The 18448-nt window shown below is 43.1% G+C and overlaps 1 protein-coding gene and 1 pseudogene across 1 annotated transcript in view; one reads left to right on the top strand and one right to left on the bottom strand.

Moving 5' to 3' along the window:
• Positions 1-18448, bottom strand: part of PRPSAP2 (phosphoribosyl pyrophosphate synthetase associated protein 2) — a 41214-nt gene that overhangs the window by 4990 nt on the left and 17776 nt on the right. Inside the window, exons 5-8 of the mRNA XM_049776924.1 lie at positions 16617-16789; positions 14373-14488; positions 10361-10416; positions 992-1140 (exon numbers count right to left, since the gene is read on the bottom strand). Coding sequence (XP_049632881.1) covers positions 992-1140; positions 10361-10416; positions 14373-14488; positions 16617-16789 — 494 coding nt within the window. The remainder of the gene's footprint in view (positions 1-991; positions 1141-10360; positions 10417-14372; positions 14489-16616; positions 16790-18448) is intronic.
• Positions 10809-11250, top strand: LOC126013781 (stathmin-like; annotated as a pseudogene).

Raw genomic sequence — 18448 nt, 5'->3', positions numbered from 1 at the left:
TGTCAGAGCTGAGGCCTAGGTCCGACTCCTGGCACTGTCACGATGATGTTCCTGATGTTCCCCAGCATTACTAGGCTGTATGGCACTTGACACTAGATCAAATGTCATAGGAGTGGCCTCAGGTCCCCTGAGCACAAAAAAAGATTCTTAAAATCTATTCATCTTCTAATTGGAAGCTTATACTCTTTGCCCAATCTCTCCACACCCAAAGAATCCTCCATTTTTCTCTACTTCTATAAGTTTGGTACAACCAGATTTCACATGTAAGTGATATCACACAGAATTTGTCTTTCAGATTTACTAACTTTAGTCTAATGCCCTTGAGGCAATCCACATGATAAACACCAAGGACTTCCTTTTATGGCAGAATATTTAGTGATGTGTATTAAAATACATGCATGCCAACATTTATGCACATACACAAAGTATATACGGACACAATTTCTTTATCCAGTAATCTGATTTTGTTTTGCTTTTATCTGGGAGCCATGTCCAGTGTTACTCAGGGGCACCTCATAGTTCAGTACCTGGGAGTAAGTGAGGCTGGATTTCCAAAGCTGTAAAATCATTATTAAATCCTATTTTTCAAGGGGAAAAAAAAATCCCTCCAAGGGCTTGAGAGGTGGCTCCCAGGGAGACCCCAAGTACAACCTTATCACTGCCTGCCTCCTGTGTACCACAGGCCAAGCACTTGAACCTTCAGGCCCATACTGCAGGGCTGAGTATCTCTGGGACTGGACTGATTCCCCAGATACCCTGAGTAATGCTGGGAGGCCTCAAAATTTAAAAAACTACACAACTATGATAAATAATTGTATAGGAAGAAGCTTTTTGATATACTCTATGTTATATGCCCTGTTAGAGACAGTCTCCATAAGGCCATCAGAATTACATTTGGGAAAACAGGTTGGGAAAGGAACTAATCTGTTCTCTGCTGACTTAAGAAACAAAAAGAGAAGAGGAATGTGACAAAGAGGGGCAGCCTACTTACTAGGGATCTCTAAGCTGGGATGGATGGCAGACACACTCCTGACCATGGGCGGGGAATGTCGTCCGTCCACCAAGTCAGACTCAGCGTCCTGTGCTTCTCCATGAATCACTGCAATGCCCAGTCGCAGGCGCTCAGCAAAAGACTGTGCCCTGAAAGAGAGCATGAGATCCGTTAAAGGAGCAGGACTTCGTTTTGTGTTCACATCTATGGGAGGAACCATAAAAGAAAATAAATTACTTCCTGGAGGACTAATGAATAAAAATTAATTAAATCATCTTAGAATCTTAGAACGCATGAGGGAATGTGGAGATCCCTCGAATGTAGAATGATACCCAAAATTGCTTGGCCTCCCAAGTCCAGCCAGGTATTGAACTGTGGCACTGTTTCCCTCTCCCCTCCCCCTCCTCCTCCCCCTCTCTCTCCCTCTTCCTCTCCTTTTCCCTCTCCGGGGTCACTGTCCAAGCCTCTAACCCTGATGCATTAGTTTCTATAGTCCAGACTAGTGGTCAGCAACCTTTTTTTTAACTGAGCCAAATCTCGCCAAAACCATGATTAAAATTTATTTTGAGAGCCACAGAGGGCGCGAACTGACAGAGGCTAGGAGCAGAGTCCTGACTCCTGGAGCGGCCGCCCGGCACACAAAAGAGCCAAATTAAAAGTGTAAAGAGCCACAGTGGCTAGTCCAGACCACATTCACTACCTAGGATTGTGATCATAAATCCCTGATCCCTACCCAGGCCTGCTCAAGCATAGAACACTTGTTCAAATACTCATGCAACAACTAGAAAGAAGCAGAGGGATTTACTTGCACTGAAAGATGAAAACAAAAACCCAGGAAGAACACAGACATCAGTTTTCTAAAAAAGAAAAATGCTAATGTTGGGAGATATGGGATACATACTGGGAACGGGGGGGGGGGGGGGGGTCAGCACTGGTAGTGGAAATGCCCCTCATTCATTGTCACTATGTACCATAAATGATGCAGTGAAAGATTTGTAATGCACTTTGGTCACAATAAAAATTTTTAAAAAATGCTAATGTTGTTTACTAAAGTGAGGAAATCAATAGAAGAGAACAAGGACAGAAAAAGTATAAAATCTTTTGTTTGGTTTTGAGACCACTCCTCGCAGTGCTCAGGGGTTACTTTGGTTCTGCTCTCAGAAATCATTCCTGGTGGGCTTAGAGGACCAGGGGGATCAACTCAGATGAGTCGTGTACAAAGCAAGCACTCTACCCGCTCTACTATCTCTATGGTCCCATACCACATCTTAAAAGAACTATATTATAAAGTAATAATCAAAACATTGTGGGCCCGGAGAGATAGCACAGCAGCGTTTGCCTTGCAAGCAGCCGATCCAGGACCAAAGGTGGTTGGTTCGAATCCCGGTGTCCCATATGGTCCCCCGTGCCTGCCAGGAGCTATTTCTGAGCAGACAGCCAGGAGTAACCCCTGAGCACCGCCCGGTGTGGCCCAAAACAAAACAAAACAAAACAAAACAAAACAAAACATTGTGGTCTGGGCCCAGAGAGATAGCACAGCGGCGTTTGCCTTGTAAGCAGCCGATCCAGGACCAAAGGTGGTTGGTTCGAATCCTGGTGTTCCACATGGTCCCCTGTGCCTGCCAGGAGTTATTTCTGAGCAGACAACCAGGAGTAACCCCTGAGCAATGCCGGGTGTGGCCCAAAAAACCAAAACCAAAAACAAAACAAACAAAAAAAAAAAAACATTGTGGTCTGGAATAAAAACAGACACTCAAACACACAGAACAGAATCCAGGCTACAGAAATAAGCCTCAGCTCTCTGGGGAGTTAATATATGGCAAAGGAATCAAGAGCATGAAATGCAGAGATGTCAAACCAACCAGAAATCCAAGTATGCTGGTACTTGGGCTGACATCACTAGGACTTTTTTGAAGAGTGTGGATGCACTACCCTCATTGCCCCTTAAAATACTTTCAGAAGCCCTGGGAACAAAACCACAAAACCACTATAAATGCAGTTGTCATGTAAACATTCAGCCAGCTCCATAGACATATGTAATTCTCAAAAGAAATAAATACCAAACTGAAAAATCATGGATACACTGGCCATGCAGCTGAAAACAACAATCCCAGTTCCTACCCAAGTTCCAGATGAAAAGCCACCCAGCTGCACCTACCACCCACAACCACCATTTTACCAATGGCCAAGCTTCACCACTTAACCACTGACCTCTGTAGAGGCCAAACCAACCAAAACTCCAGTAATGCCAGTATTTGGGGTTTAAATCCCCAGAACAATTTTGGAGTGAGTCTGGGCAGCCTTCCCCCACCTTCTTTCTAGTACTTCTAAAAGCCCAGGCAGCCAAAACTTTGCCCACAAAATCCACAATATCAACCACATTGCAACAACTCCAAATTTTATTTTTTTTTTTTTTTTTTTTTTTTTTTTTTTTTCCAAATTTTCAATACTATCATCCCAGTAGGGACACACCAATTTAGAAGTCAACATAAATTCAAAGCCATCAAATATTCAGAAATAAAACAAATAGAAAAATCAACTAGAACAAATCACTTAGCAAACATCTGACAATGACTTAATTACCTCATTGCAGTACATTAATTTTCACTTTTTAAAAATACAAATCTAGGGGCTGGAGAAATAGCATAGTAGTAAGGCTTTTGCCTTGCACACAGCCAACACAGGACAGACAACAGTCTGAATCCCAGCATCCCATATGGTCCCCCAAGCCTGCCAGGAGCGACTTCTGAGCACAGAGCCAGGAATATCCCCTGAGCGCCACTGGGTGTGACCCCCTCCCCCCAAAAAAAAGAATTTCTTTACTACTTACTGTAAACAAGCAATTGTTACATTAAAAAAAATCACCAAATCAAAGATATTCTATTGAATAGGAAAAAATATTTGTATGTTATACACCCTACAAAGGGCTGATATCAGAGTGGGTTTTTCGTTTGTTTGTTTGGTTTTTGGTTTTTCGGTCAGACCCGGCAGCGCTCAGGGATTACTCCTGGCTCTGTGCTTAGAAATCGCTCCTGGCAGGCATGGGGGACCATATGGGTTGCCGGGAATTGAACCACACCATCCCTTCTGGGTTTGCCGCATGCAAGGCAAACAGCTTATCACTGCACTATTGCTTCAGCCCCATCTTTTTTTTTTTTTTAAATCACAAAACTTAACAATAAAACATTAAAACCAAAGAGAAGAGCTAAATAGGCACTTCTTTAAAGAAGACGCAACGATAAGCAGCAGGCAGCTTAAAAAAAAAAACACTTATTGCTACTCATTAGAGAAATGCAAATCCAAATGACAATGAGGAATCACCTAACAGCAGTGAGAATGGCCTACATCCAAAAGACCAAAACAGTGCTAGTGAGAATGTGGAAAATTAGGGAAGCATTGTTGGAAACGATGTAAACTGGTTCAGTCTATAGAAAATAGCATGGTTAGCACTTCTTGAGAAATTAAGTATAAATTGGGCTGGGTCCTAGAGGGATAAGGTTCTTGCCTTAAACATACTCCAGTTCAATCGCCAGTACCCCATATGGTCACCTGAGCACTATCAGGAGTGATTCCTCAGCACAGCTGGATTTGGCTCCAAAACAAAAGTAAGAGCTCCCATATGACTTTAAAATCCCATTCCTTGGCATTAATTCTAAGAATTAAAAAAGACATATGCACATCTATGTTCATTATAGCACTATTTACAAGTCGACTACTGGAAACAATACAAGTGCTAAGTAAATAAAGAATATTTTGTACTGTTTTTGTTTTTGTTTTTTTGGCAACACCTGGTGGTGCTCAGGGGTTACTTCCCTGAGTAATTTCTGCTCAGAACTTACTCCTGGTAGGCTCAGAGGGCCATATGGAATGTCAGCTGTGTGCAAGGCAAATTCTCTATCCACTGGCTATCACTCCGGCCCAGAATCTATACGTTTTATATACAGACACAAAAACACTGGCCCACTACTGAGCCATTAACAAAAGATAAACTTACCTTAGCTACAACATGAATGGAACTAGAAGGTCTCAGACTAAAACAAGTTAGAAAGGTAAATACCAAATATAAATGAGCAAGTTATCATTCATGTGGCACATAAAAAAAAAGGGCAAAGGAATAGACAATGTACAACAAAAACAAAACTTTCAAGTCAGAGATCTCAGGTTTCCAAGGACGGAAGGGGGAAGATCTACTTTGGTAGAAGGACATTGGTACAATAGAGGAGGGAATGGTACAGCACACCCTGAAACATGTATTGACACTCTTATAAACCAAAGTTACCTCGATAATTTTGTTTTGTTTTGTTTTAGGGCTATACCCAGAGATGCTCGAGGAATACTCCTGGCTCTGTGTTCAGATTTAAATCCTGGAGGTACTCAGGGGACCATATGGAGTATTGGGGACAAACTTAGATGGCCAAGCGTAAGGCAAGTGCCCTACCCCACTGTATATCAACCCTAACCAATAACTAACCAATAATTTTTTGTTTTGTTTTGTTTTTGGGTCACACCCAGGGTAACTCCTGGCTCTACATTCAGAAATCACTCCTGGCAGGCTTGGGGGACCATATGGGATGCCAAGATTCAAACTACTATCCTTTTGCATGCAAGGCAAATGCCCTACCTCTATGCTTTCTCTCTGGCCCCTACCCAATAATTTTATTTAAAGACACATCACTAAAAGATAGAAAGTGCCATTTCAAGTTCTAGCCCTGATAATCAGGATATCAGATATCAGAATAAAAGAAAATCAACATTAGAGAGGCATGGGAGACCCAGAAGTCACAGTCACCTTTCCTGCATGAAAAGAAACAACACAGAACTCTCATAGTATCTTCAGTGGGAAGACAATGACTTATGTCATCCACTCTATAGTATTTTATTTTATTTTATTTTTGTTGTTGTTTTTTGTTTTGGACCATACCTGGTGATGCTCAGGGGTTACTCCAGGCTATGTGCTCAGAAATCGTTCCTGGCTTGGGGGACCTCGGTCAAGCGCGTACAAGCAAACACCCTATCACTGCACTATCACTCCGGCCCCTATAGCATTTTATTTTAAAGCTTAGGGTCTTATAGCAACCATCTTCATCCTAAAAGATTTAATGCTGTGCAATTTAAGTGGACTTAATTACAGAAGCTGGAGGGAATAAAAGATGCTGCAGCTTCACTCCAATCTTATGACTCAGTGGCCAAACAACACACACACAGCTGTCTGCAGGCTTCGGAAGAGCAGTGTCAGTGTCATCTCAGGAGAGGCAGCTCATTCTCTCCACTGCAGCTGGTATTCACATATATACAATATGGAGACCAAATAGAAGAGTAAGTCAAATTCAATCATATTTGGCCAACACCCAAATTTCCTAATTACAGCTGTGAAAAACATCCCAAGCGGTAATTAGTGGGGCCACCACCTTCCAATAAAAAATATCTAGTTGAATCATCTTGGAGAAGCTGCAAGTTCTTGGGTCTCGTTTCTTCATCTGTGAGATAATAAATGCTGACTTCCTGGGCTGAAGAGATCAAATGTGATCAGGTTTTACTCAGTTCCGGCTGCTCGAGCAGAAAACCATACAAGGGAAGTGAGAGGGGGCTGGGAGTTGGTTCAACAGCAGAGCATTTGCCTTGGCTGTGTGAGAGCCTGGGCTTGAGGCCCAGTACCACAAAACAAAAAAATGAATGGTGGCAGAAGACCACAGACGGGATGGCCTAAATAAAAGAAATTCATCTCTCACTATTTCATAGGCAAGTCTTTCAAAATCAGAGAACCCACAGATCTGGAACTTGTCAAGGGCCTTCTTCCTGACTTGCAGGTGGGCATCTTCTCTGTTTATGGAGTAAGAACAGAGAGCAAGCAAGCCTTTATCCTTTCAGAAGGAATTCCTTATGACCTATTTATTCCCCAAAGACCTCCATATACTATCTCAAGTTCCAACACTAGGGGCTGGAGCATTAGCAAAGTGGTAGGGCATAGGCCTTCAACGCAGTCGTCCAGGGACAGATCCAGGTTCTATCCCCGACATTCCAAATGGTCCCCCGAGCCTGCCATAAGCGATTTCTGAGAGCAGAGCCAGGAGTAACCCCTGAGCACTGCTGGGTGTGGCCCAAAAATCAAATAAATAAATAAATAAATAGATGTTAGATTGTTAAAGTTTGAATCTCTTGATTCCATTGTTGTTTTCTTTGGCTTGGATATTAAAAAAAAAAAAGTTGCAACATCAGAATTTGGAGGGGATACAAATACTGTCCACAATAGCAGGTGAAAAATCTGACACTAAACGTAACTCCCATTGAGACCTCAAGTTCTCAGTGCAGCAGTCTAGCACTAACAAGAGACAGAGCAAATGCCACCACATGATTACTGTCACATGGGTCCAGAGAGATAGTACAGTGGGTAGAGTATTTGCCTTGCATGTGGCCAACCCAGGTTCAAACCATATGATTTCCTGAGTTCTGCCATGAGTGATCCCCTAGCATAGAGCCAGAAGTTAAGACCTGAGCACAGAAAAATGAAAAAAAAAAAAAAAAAAGACCTGAGCACAGCTGGATGTGGCCAAAAACCAAACAAAAATTGTGTCACACACCCATACTATGCTGAATATAAAATACAGTTTCCGGGGCCGGAGAGATAGCATGGAGGTAGGGCATTTGCCTTGCTTGCAGATGACGGTGGTTCAAATCCCGGCATCCCATATGGTCCCCTGAGCTTGCCAGGAGCAATTTCTAAGCATAGAGCCAGGAGTAACCCCTGAGCACAGCCAAGTGTGACCCAAACCCCCCCCCCATATACAGTTTTCCAAAGTTACCAGAAGCCAACCCAGACGGTAAAGTTAAAAAAAACAAACCAAAAAAACAGAAAACACAAAAACTTCTAATTCTCTGGTATTTAGAAAAAATACATAAAATGCCAAGTTTACCCTTCCTCTAAGATAAAGTAATCCTCCTAGTAAACACAAGAGACAACCTTAATAATGTATATAAAACAAACAGATAAAAGAAAGCAGAGAGGCAAGGGACCTCAAGTCTGGAGGAGTTGCATGGTAGGGAGTTCTTGGGATTTTCTTTTGCCCCAAGATCCAAGACTTCCCAATGAAAATAGCAACCTTAAAATGCCAACAGGCACTGGAGAAAAAAAAGCCCAAAGCAAGCCTGTTCTTTCTAGCCAATGGAACAGCCTTACATGTCATTAAAATGTAAAACAAACTGCTCTACTCTAGCCAATAATGAAGAATAAACTGATAGACCTCTCTGGCAAGTATCATGTCTACATTTCCTTCCCTAAGAGACTATACATGCCTTCTGCTAGAATGATTTAAGAGCAAGCCAAGAAGAGAGCTGAAATTTTGTCCCTCCTCCTCAATAATGAGTATCTACCTCCTTCACACTCACCAATGCCAATGAAAAGTGAAGACTTAAGTTCTGCTACAACTTAGTAGTGAGAAGGGGCCCTTCCAACTCCTACCCTCTAACTGAAGTGGTATCAGGGGGCCTTTGGAGTCCATGATTCTCACCAACATCCAACAGGAACAAGCTATTCCCTTCTTAGAGTCAATGATACTGGGGTCAAACTCAGGTCCTTGAGAATACAAGGGATGTATCTATGACCCCTGAGGTCTCTTCTGCTGCTATTTAATGTTATTTATTTTTGGTTCGGGTGCCACACCTGACTATGCTCAGTGCTCAGTCCTAGCTCTGCACTGAGGAATCACTCCTGGTTGGGCTTGAGGAACTATATGGAGTACTACTAGGGATTGAGCCTAAGACAACCATGTGCAAAGCAAGTGCCCTACCTGCTGTATTGTCTCTCCAACTCCATGATATTTTGAATGCCAGATTTAAAGCTCAACAAGAGGTTACCTATCTGAAAGTGAGGAAAGTGCTGAGTGGTATTCTTCAGATCGGGAAGGTTTGGGCCAGGAAACATGACTGGTGAGACCAAGGGACAGCACACCAGAGAGTTCAGTAGTAAAAGAAGCTGACTTACAAGTCTGAGGCCAGTAAAGCAGTGAATTCAATCCCTGTCAGTCACCCTATATATCTGAGGAGTAAGCCCAGCAACTCTGCTTTTTTGGAGTTCTGGACCCCACCAAGCAAAGTACAACATCTGGTGCACTGCAACCAAGAGAATGAAAGCTGGGGCCAGACAAATAGCACAGCGGGAGGGCATTTGTCTTGCATGTGGTCTCTGAGCACTGCTGGATGTGGCCCCCAAACCAATCAATCAAGAAATAAAGTTAAAGGGGGGGGGGGGAACAGAGAGATAGCACAGTGGTATGGCGTTTTCCTTGCAAGCAGCCAACCCAGGATGGATGGTGGTTCAAATCCCAGCATCCTGTATGGTCTCTCTTGAATACTGCCAGGTGTGACCCAAAATGAGAGGAGGGAGGAGGGAGGGAGAGAGAGGGAAGGAGGAAGAGAGAGAGAGAAGGAGAGAGAGGGAGAGAGGGAGAGAGGGAGAGAGAGAGAGGGAAGGAGCGAGAGAGGGAAGGAAGGAGAGAGAGAAGAAGGGAGGGAGAAAGGGAGAGAGAGAGGAAAGGAGCGAGAGAGGGAGGGAGGGAGGGAAGGAGCGAGAGAGGGAGGGAGGGAGAAAGGGAGAGAGAGAGAAGAAGCGAGAGAGGGAGGGAGGGAGGGAGAAAGGGAGAGAGGGAAAGGGAGAGAGAGAGGGAGGGGGAGGGAGGAAGGGAGAGAGGGAGGGAGGGAGGGAAGGAGGGAGAGAGGGATAAGGGGGAGGGAGGGAAAGAGAGAGGGAGGGAGGGAGAGAATGAAAGCTCCACAACTGAAAACTGGGCAATTCCTGGGATGAAAGAGTTTGAAAGTACTACAACCAAATATGCCAACACCACAGGTAGATCCATGCATTAACTAAAAGGAAAGGAAAGGGGAGTGAACTTCAAAAGATAAAAAAGGAAAGATAACCAGCAATCAAGATTGGGATTTGGAAAAAAGAAAACAAGCCATCATTTGCTAAAAGGAGTTGATACTATGACTTCTGAAACACCATACACTAATAAAGAAGAAACTTTAATAGAAAATCTAGAACAAAGTGTCCTCAAACTTTTTAAATAGGGGGCAGTTCTGTCCCTCAGACCCTCAGGCTGGACTATAGTTTTAAAAAACTATGAACAATAGTAGCCCCACAGGCTGTAGTTTGAGGACCCATGCCTGAAACCTAGAGGAATCCAAAAACAGTAAGGAGCGGGGTCAGAAAGTGCAGTCCGATCTAGGATTGGTCTGTTGTTAATTAAGCAAGATAGGCAGCAATGGCAAAAAACTGTCAGCAGGCTGCATGTGGCTTGAGGACCCGGATCTAGAACAACTAAAATCCAATCAGGGATATAATCCTGTAATGCATATCCAAAGAGTGATCCAACCTACCTCTTGGCTGAGGCTGGAGATTTGGCCACGATCACTGCATTCCGGTAATCTGGGATCTGTGACAGATGAAAGGGTGGGGGTTATTGTTATGTCTCTATTCACAGAGATACCCAATAAGCCATTAAAAGGAACTTTTATTTTTTTGTTTTGTTTCGGTTTTGGGCCACACCCAGTGACACTCAGTGGTTAACTCCTAGCTATGGGCTCAAAAATCACTCCAGGCTCAGGGATCAAACCCAAGTCCGTCCTAGGTCAGTCACATGCAAGGCAAATGCCCTACTGTTGTGCTATCACTTTGGCCTCTAAAAGGAACATTTTGACAGACTAAAAAAATGTCACTTAGTACTTGAAAGTTTTCCAGAAAAAGGAGAAAAAAATTAAGTAGTTAGTCCTTTCTTGCCAGTGGACTAAATAGATAACACAGCCAGTCTCTTATCTTCTGTTCATCATGGCTTCTTCTGATATCCAGGTGAAAGAATAGGAGAAACGTGCCAATGGCCAGGCTTTTGAGCAGATTCTTAGCCCTAGATCAAAAGAATCTGTCCCTGAATTCACCCTTTATCCCCCAAAGAAGAAAGATCTTTCTCTGGAAGAAATTCAGAAGAAATGAGAAGCTGCAGAAGACACAAGTCTCACGAAGCTGAAGTCTTAAAGCAGCTTGCTGAGAAACAAGAGCATAAGAAAGAAGTGCTTCAGAAAGCGATAGAAGAGAACAACAACCTTAGTAAAATGGTAAAGAGAAACTGACCCACAAAATGGAAGCCAACAAAGAAAACTGAGAGGCACAGATGGCTGCCAAACTGGAACGTTTGCAAGAAGACAAGCATATTGAAGAAATACAGAAGAATGAAGAATCCAAAGAACCTGCTGATGAGACTAAAGCTGACTAATTTGTTCAAAAAACTGACTTTTCCCCCCTCCCCTTCCTAAATATCTGAAGACTGTACTGGCCAGTATCATTTTATTTTTGTCCTTCTGACAAATATTCTAGAAGCTGATGTAAGACTGTAGGTAGATCAGACTGCATGATGTTGTTTTAGGGGATAAGGGAAGAAACAAAAAGTATTTTACTCTTTTTCTAAAGTGAAGAAGTCTTTCAAATGTAGCTATTTTTCTTCTTGCATCTTTCCTACTTCAGTACACTTGGTGTACTGAGTTAATTGCTAGTACTGTATTGGCTCTGTGAAAACATGTTTGTGAAGAGTCTGAAGTGGCTTCCTTCAAACTGTTAGATGCTGAATATGTTCACTTTTAAATCCCAATTCTGTCCTAATTTTACCAATGCTATATACTTGAAAGGTTAATAAAGCTGCACAGTGCTAAAAAAAAAAAAAAAGAAAGAAAGAAAGAAAAAAACAAAGAAAGAAAAAGAAAAAGAAAAAATGCCTGCTTAGAAAAAAGTATACATTGTTACGTTCACGGGGCTGGTAAACAAACCGTAAGGCGTCTACCTTGCGCACTCTAGCCTTGGACAGGCCACGGTTAGATCTCTCGCGTCCCATATGGTCCCCCAAGCTAGGAGCGATTTCTGAACACATAGCCAGGAATAACCTGAGTGTCACCAGGTGTGGCCCAAAAACAAAAAAAAAAGATTGTTACGCTCACAAACCTTTCTTCTCCATGTGAGTCACCCCCAGGAGGTTAGCCATAAGGGTCACACCCAACAAACCAACTGCTCTTCTGCTCTACAGTGCGTGTGCATGTACATGTGTGTGTGTAGAAAAAGCAAAGATACATAGATAAGCAAATGAAGTGTGTGTTCAAGGAAGAACATGGGCCTGAAGAGAAAATCATCTGTTCTACACTTGGTCCACCTCCCTGCCCAAGCAAAAGAGCTCTATTTGAAGATGATCTCATAGCTAGTGCAAACACTAATGATACTGATTATATAGAATAAAGACATTGACATTTCTATAGAGTCAACAGGAAGTCCTCTCAAGCATCCCAGATGTAGTCAAGTGATATTACCCAGCCTGGTATATCCATCCAAGCTAATCATATAAATCAGTACAGTACAATGATTAAATGTTTCAGTCAAAAAAACTGAAAAACCGGGCCTGGAGAGATAACACAGTGGTATTTGCCTTGCAAGCAGCTAATCTAGGACCAAAGGTGGTTGGTTCGAATCCCGGTGTCCCATATGGTCCCCCGTGCCTGCCAGGAGCTATTTCTGAGCAGACAGCCAGGAGTAACCCCTGAGCACCACCAGTTTGGAAAAAAATGAGGAAGGGAAGAAGGGAGAAAAGAAGGGAGGGATAGAGGGAGAGAAGGAAGGAGGGAGGGAGGGACTGAGGGTTGCACTCCTACTTTCATTGTATCACTATTCTCAATAGCCAAAAATCTGCAAACAATGCACCTGCCCAAGAACGGATGACTGGATAAAGAAACTATGGTATTGGGGCCAGAGATAGCATAGCGGTTCAAATCCTGGCACCCCAGATGGTCCCCCAAGCCAGCCAGGAGTGATTTCTGAGCGTAGAGCCAGGAGTAACCCCTGAGCGTCACTGAGTGTGGCCGGAAAAAAAAAAAAAAAAAAGAACAACTCTCATTGAATACCATGGCTGAAAGCAGTACAACCTGCTGTGATCCCAGGTGAGAACCAGTAATGTGTGCAGCCCCCATCATCACATCATCAACAACAACAAAAACAGGGAGAGGAAGAAAGAAATTTAAGAACTATAAATCAAGTGATATATTTCCAAGATTAACTTGATTCCCTTCATAGAGTATACAAACACAAAATATGCATCAAATAAGATGGAGAATAAATATACATTAAACACTTTTTTTTTCTTTTTTTTGGTTTTTGGGTCACACCCGGCAGCACTCAGGGGTTACTCCTGGCTTTATGCTCAGAAATCGCCCCTGGCAGGCACAGGGGACCATATGGGATGCCGGGATTCGAACCACAGTCCTTCTGCATGAAGGACCTCCATGCTATCTCTCCGGCCCCTAAACACATTTTTTTTTGTTTTTTTTTTTTGTTTTTTTTGTTTTTGTTTTTTGGGTCACACCCAGCAGTGCTCAGGGATTACTCCTGGCTCCATGCTCAGAAATCGCTCCTGGCAGGCACGGGGGACCATATGGGATGCCAGGATTTGAACCAATGACCTTCTGCATGAAAGGCAAATGCCTTACCTCCATGCTATCTCTCCGGTCCCAACACATTTTTGTTTTGAATAAATATAGAGAAAAATGAGATAAAAAAACTACATGAGAAGGAAAATGAGAAAGGGAGACACAGAAAAGTGGATATTAAATTACAAATGACTCTATTTTTCTGGTTGGTTGGTAGGATCACCAAGGATAACTACTATACTTAGAACAATAAAAACGAAGTGGATGGCTGGATGGACAGACAAATGGATGGAAGATGGATGGATGACTACTTAAGAGTCAAACTCGGGCCCGGAGAGATAGCACAGTGGCGTTTGCGTTGCAAGCAGCCGATCCAGGACCAAAGGTGGTTGGTTCGAATCCCGGTGTCTGCCAGGAGCTATTTCTGAGCAGACAGCCAGGAGTAACCCCTGAGCACCGCCGGGTGTGACCCAAAAACCAAAAAAAAAGAGTCAAACTCAATCACATATGAGCTTAGGATGAGTCATACTCTAGAGGCCCCTGAGTTCCCAAAAAAGAAAAAGTATGTTAAGAGTACAGCAAATGAAATAATTGCATAGTAAGTCTTTTTTTAATGATCCTCAGCACCATCTAAAAGAATTAAAGTGCACTGAAGTACATGTATAAAGTAAATAGTACTTGAAAGAGGATATATTAAGTTTTTTGGGTTACTCCTGGCTCCAAGCTCAGAAATCACTCCTGGCAGGCTCAGGGGATCATATGGGATGCCGGGATTCAAACCAATGGCCTTCTGTATGAAAGGCAAAAGACTTCCTCCATGCTATCGCTCCGGCCCCGGATTTATTAAGTTTTAATCCTTCCTGAATAAACCCAAGGAAGTAGAAATGTATTTCAACCTTAAGTAGACTGCTAAATGAAAGTCTGAAAGATTTACCTCTTCTTGAATATATTGTAATAAAAATGGAGATGCTCTTAAATTATCAACAGGAATATTGAAGAAACCCTGGATTTCTTTCTGGTGTAAATCCATAGTGATAAGGTGTGTCAGACCTTTGAAAACAGAGCAGACGAACACAGTTTAATAACCAGTAGTATTGTATAAAATAAGTACATTATAGGTAAGACACAATATATATTAAAATAGCCATTAAAAACTGTTCTCGGGGGTCGGAGTGATGGCACAGCAGTAGGACATTTTCCTTGCATGCTCTGGTGTCCCATATGGTCCCCTGAGCCTGCCAGGAGCAGTTTCTAAGTGCAGAGCCAGGAATAAACCCTGAGCGCTGCTGGGTATGGCCAGAAAAAAAAAAAAAAAAAAAAACTATTCTCAGGGCCAAATCGACAGAACAGCAGAGAGGGTGCTTACCTAGCATGTGCCTGACTCATTCAGGTTCAATCACAGTACCTTATATGGTCCCCAGAGGCTACCAGGAATGACTTCTGAGCATAGAACCAGGAGTAAGCCCTGAGCACTGCCAGGTATGGCCCAAAACTAAACAAACAAAAATATTTGTTTTCCTTGTGGGCAGAAAAACAGCTCAGGCCATGTGCCACAACCCCTACACAAAACTATACATATCCAGCAACCCTAGTATAGACCTGAGCAATATCACATCACCAGGCCCAGAAATTAAATAATGAGAATCTGTTTACTGAGAATACAGAGGAGTGGCACCAGGCCCCCTGAAAACTGCTGGGAAGCCTCAGGGTCCCCCACCCCATAAAATTCTCAATTTTTAAAATTTTTCTTTTGGGCCACACCCAGTCATGGTTCATGAGTGATCTCGGCAGTGTTTAGGGATAATATATTGTCAAGACTCAAACCCAGGTCAGTGGGATGTGAGGCAAGTGCCATAACCCCTGTATTATCTCTCCAGTCCCACATTTTGGGTTATTTTGGGGGGTTTTGTTTTGGTTTGGTTTTTTGAGTTACACCCAGCTGCGCTCAGGGGTTACTCCTAGCTCTGCACTCAGAAATCACTCATGGTAGGCACAGGGACCATATGGGATCCAGGATTTGAACCACTGTCTGTCCTGAATGGGCTGTTTTTGCAAAGAAAACACTCTACCACTATCTCTCCGGCCCCTCGTTATTTTTTTTTGTTTTTTGTTTTGGTTTTTGGGTCACACCCGGCAGCGCTCAGGGGTTACTCCTGGCTCCACGCTCAAAAATCGCTCCTGGCAGGCTCAGGGGACCACCTGGGAAGCCAGGATTTGAATCATCGTCCTTCTGCATGCAAGGCAAACACCTTACCTTCATGCTATCGCTCTGGCCCTTGTTATTTATTTTTAACTTGAATAATATCTTTATTTAAGCACCATGATTATAACCATGATTATAGTGGGTTTCGGTCATTAAAAGAACAACCCGGGCCCGGAGAGATAGCACAGCGGTGTTTGCCTAGCAAGCAGCCGATCCAGGACCAAAGGTGGTTGGTTCGAATCCCGGTGTCCCATATGGTCCCCCGTGCCTGCCAGGAGCTATTTCTGAGCAGACAGCCAGGAGTAACCCCTGAGCACTGCCGGGTGTGGCCCAAAAAAAAAAACAAAAACAAAACAAAACAAAAAAAAGAACAACCCTTCTTCACCAGTGCAACCTTCCCACCACCAATGCCCCCCATCTCCCTCCTTCTCCACCTCCTGCCTGTATTCAAGACAGGCTTACTTCTCTCACTATTAACATTGTCATGATAGTTGTTAGTGTAGTTATTTCTCTAACTGCACTCACCACTCTTTGTGGTGAGCTTCACAATGTGAGCCAGTCCTTCCACTCCTCATTTCTATTGTCTCTGGGCATTATTACAATAATGTCTTATTTTTCTTAAAACCCATATTATCTCTTCAGTCCACACTTTCGTTATTTTTATCCATTCAATATTCTAATTTAGATAAGACAGTGTCTTATATATTCTAAAGTAAAGATAAAACTTCCAAGCCCCAGGAGCCGGAGAGATAGCATGGAGGCAGGGCATTTGCCTTGCATGCAGACGGACAGTGGTTCAAATCCTGGCATCCCAGATGGTCCACTGAGCCTGCCAGAAGCAATTTCTGATTGTAGAGCCAGGAGTATCACCTGAGCACTGCCGGGTGTGACCCCAAAACCAAAAACCAGAAAAAAGGCAAAAAAATCCCAAAACTTTTAAGCCCCAAATATTATCATATATTTACTCCTTCTTACCAGCTTTGCACATCATTGAAGCCAGCAATTTAGAAACAATGGAGCCTCTTTTTCTCATCTTGCACTGTTTGCTGTATGGAAAGTATGGGATTACCCCAATAATGCTTTTGGCACAAGAGGTCTTACATGCATACACCATAATCAGGAGCTCCATGACGGTAGTGTTCACATCTCTGTAGCCCAAAGACAGAAAACCCCAGCACGCAATTTAAGACACTGCTCAACAAAGTACTAACAAGCTGCTACTCTCTAAGTAAGACTTCAGACTTAAGAATTAAGACAAAAAGAAACCATAAATTCTCATTCCTCAAACCTCCCCGATATTCCCTCAGCCAATAAAACTACTTTTTTTTTTGGTTTGGGTCATACCTGGTGGCGCTCAGGGGTTACTCTTGGCTTGCGCTCAGAAGTCACTCCTTGCAGGCTCGGAGGACCATATGGGATGCCAGGAATTGAACCATAGTCCATCCTGTATTGGCCGCGTGCAAGGCAAGTGCCTTACTGCTATGCTTTCACTCCAGCCCCTACTACTTTATTTTTATTAAATTACTGTAAGATATGCAGTTACAAAGTTGATGATTGAGTTTAAGTCATACGGTAATGTTCCAATACCCATGCCTTCAATAGTGTACACTCACTTTTCATTAAGAAAATGAAGCATTTGGGGCTGGGGAGATAGCATGGAGGTAACGCATTTGCCTTTCATGCAGAAGGTAATCAGTTCGAACCCGGCTTCCCATATGGTCCGCCGTGCCTGCCAGGAGCAATTTCTGAGCATGGAGCCAGGAGTTTCCCCTGAGCACTGCCGGGTGTGATCCAAAAACCACAAAAAAAAAAAAAAAAAAAAAAAAAAAAAAAAGCAAAACAAAGAAAATGAAGCTTTCTCAGGAGAGAGCTCCCAGAGCCAAAGTGAGTAGGGCTTGCCTTGTACATGGCCAACCCAGGTTTGATAACCAGCATCCCATGTGGTCCCCCAAGAATCACTCAGGAGTGATTCCTAAGTACAGAGCCAGGAATAAGCCCTTAGCATCACTGGATATGACCCAAAACACAAAAACTAAAAAATTAATAATAAATTTTAAAAGAATGACCACTCCATCGGGTTCCTTTTTTTTTTTTTTTTTTTTTTTTTTTGGTTTTTCGGGCCACACCCGTTTGATGTTCAGGGGTTACTCCTGGCTAAGCGCTCAGAAATTGCCCCTGGCTTGGGGGGACCATATGAAGGCAGACACCTTACCTCTAGCGCCACCTCGCCAGCCCCTCCATTGGGTTCCTATAGTCACGTGCACCTGTCTCTACAGGTACAGCTGCCCTCACTCGGTAGGCAAGGAAGAACTTTCCACAACAGTTAACCATCCTTCCAAATTTACTCACTAATCCCCAAGCCACCTTGACATGTAGAAGACACTGTTCTAGCATCTCTAGTCTCCTAAGATTGTCATCCAGGGGCTAAAATGATAGCGCAGCAGGTAGGGCATTTGCCTTGCACACTGCTGACCCAGGTTCGATCCCAGGGATGCCATATGTTCCCCCAAGGAGTAATTTTTTATGTGTAGAGTCAGGAAAAACCCCTGGGTGTAACTGAGTGTGGCCCAAAACAAAACAAAACAAAACAAAAAGACTCATCAATTGACTGTTGAGAAAATCAAAGGGATGGTTTTGTCTAAAGGGATAAAATCTGACAGAAGGCAGAAAAGAAAACGAGTGATAAAACTGACAAAAAGAACAAAAATGTAAGGATTTGAATGAAAAGGATTCCAAAGTCCTGACTTCTGAAGTCCTGAACTAAATGGGACTCCAATGCTACTTGACTCCATGGAGAATAATCACAG

Source organism: Suncus etruscus, chromosome 7 (genome assembly GCF_024139225.1).
Source record: "Suncus etruscus isolate mSunEtr1 chromosome 7, mSunEtr1.pri.cur, whole genome shotgun sequence".
NCBI classification, from domain to species: Eukaryota; Metazoa; Chordata; class Mammalia; order Eulipotyphla; family Soricidae; genus Suncus; species Suncus etruscus.
The sequence above is the reverse complement of the archived record's forward strand: the minus strand, read 5'-3'. Positions and strand labels throughout refer to the sequence as shown.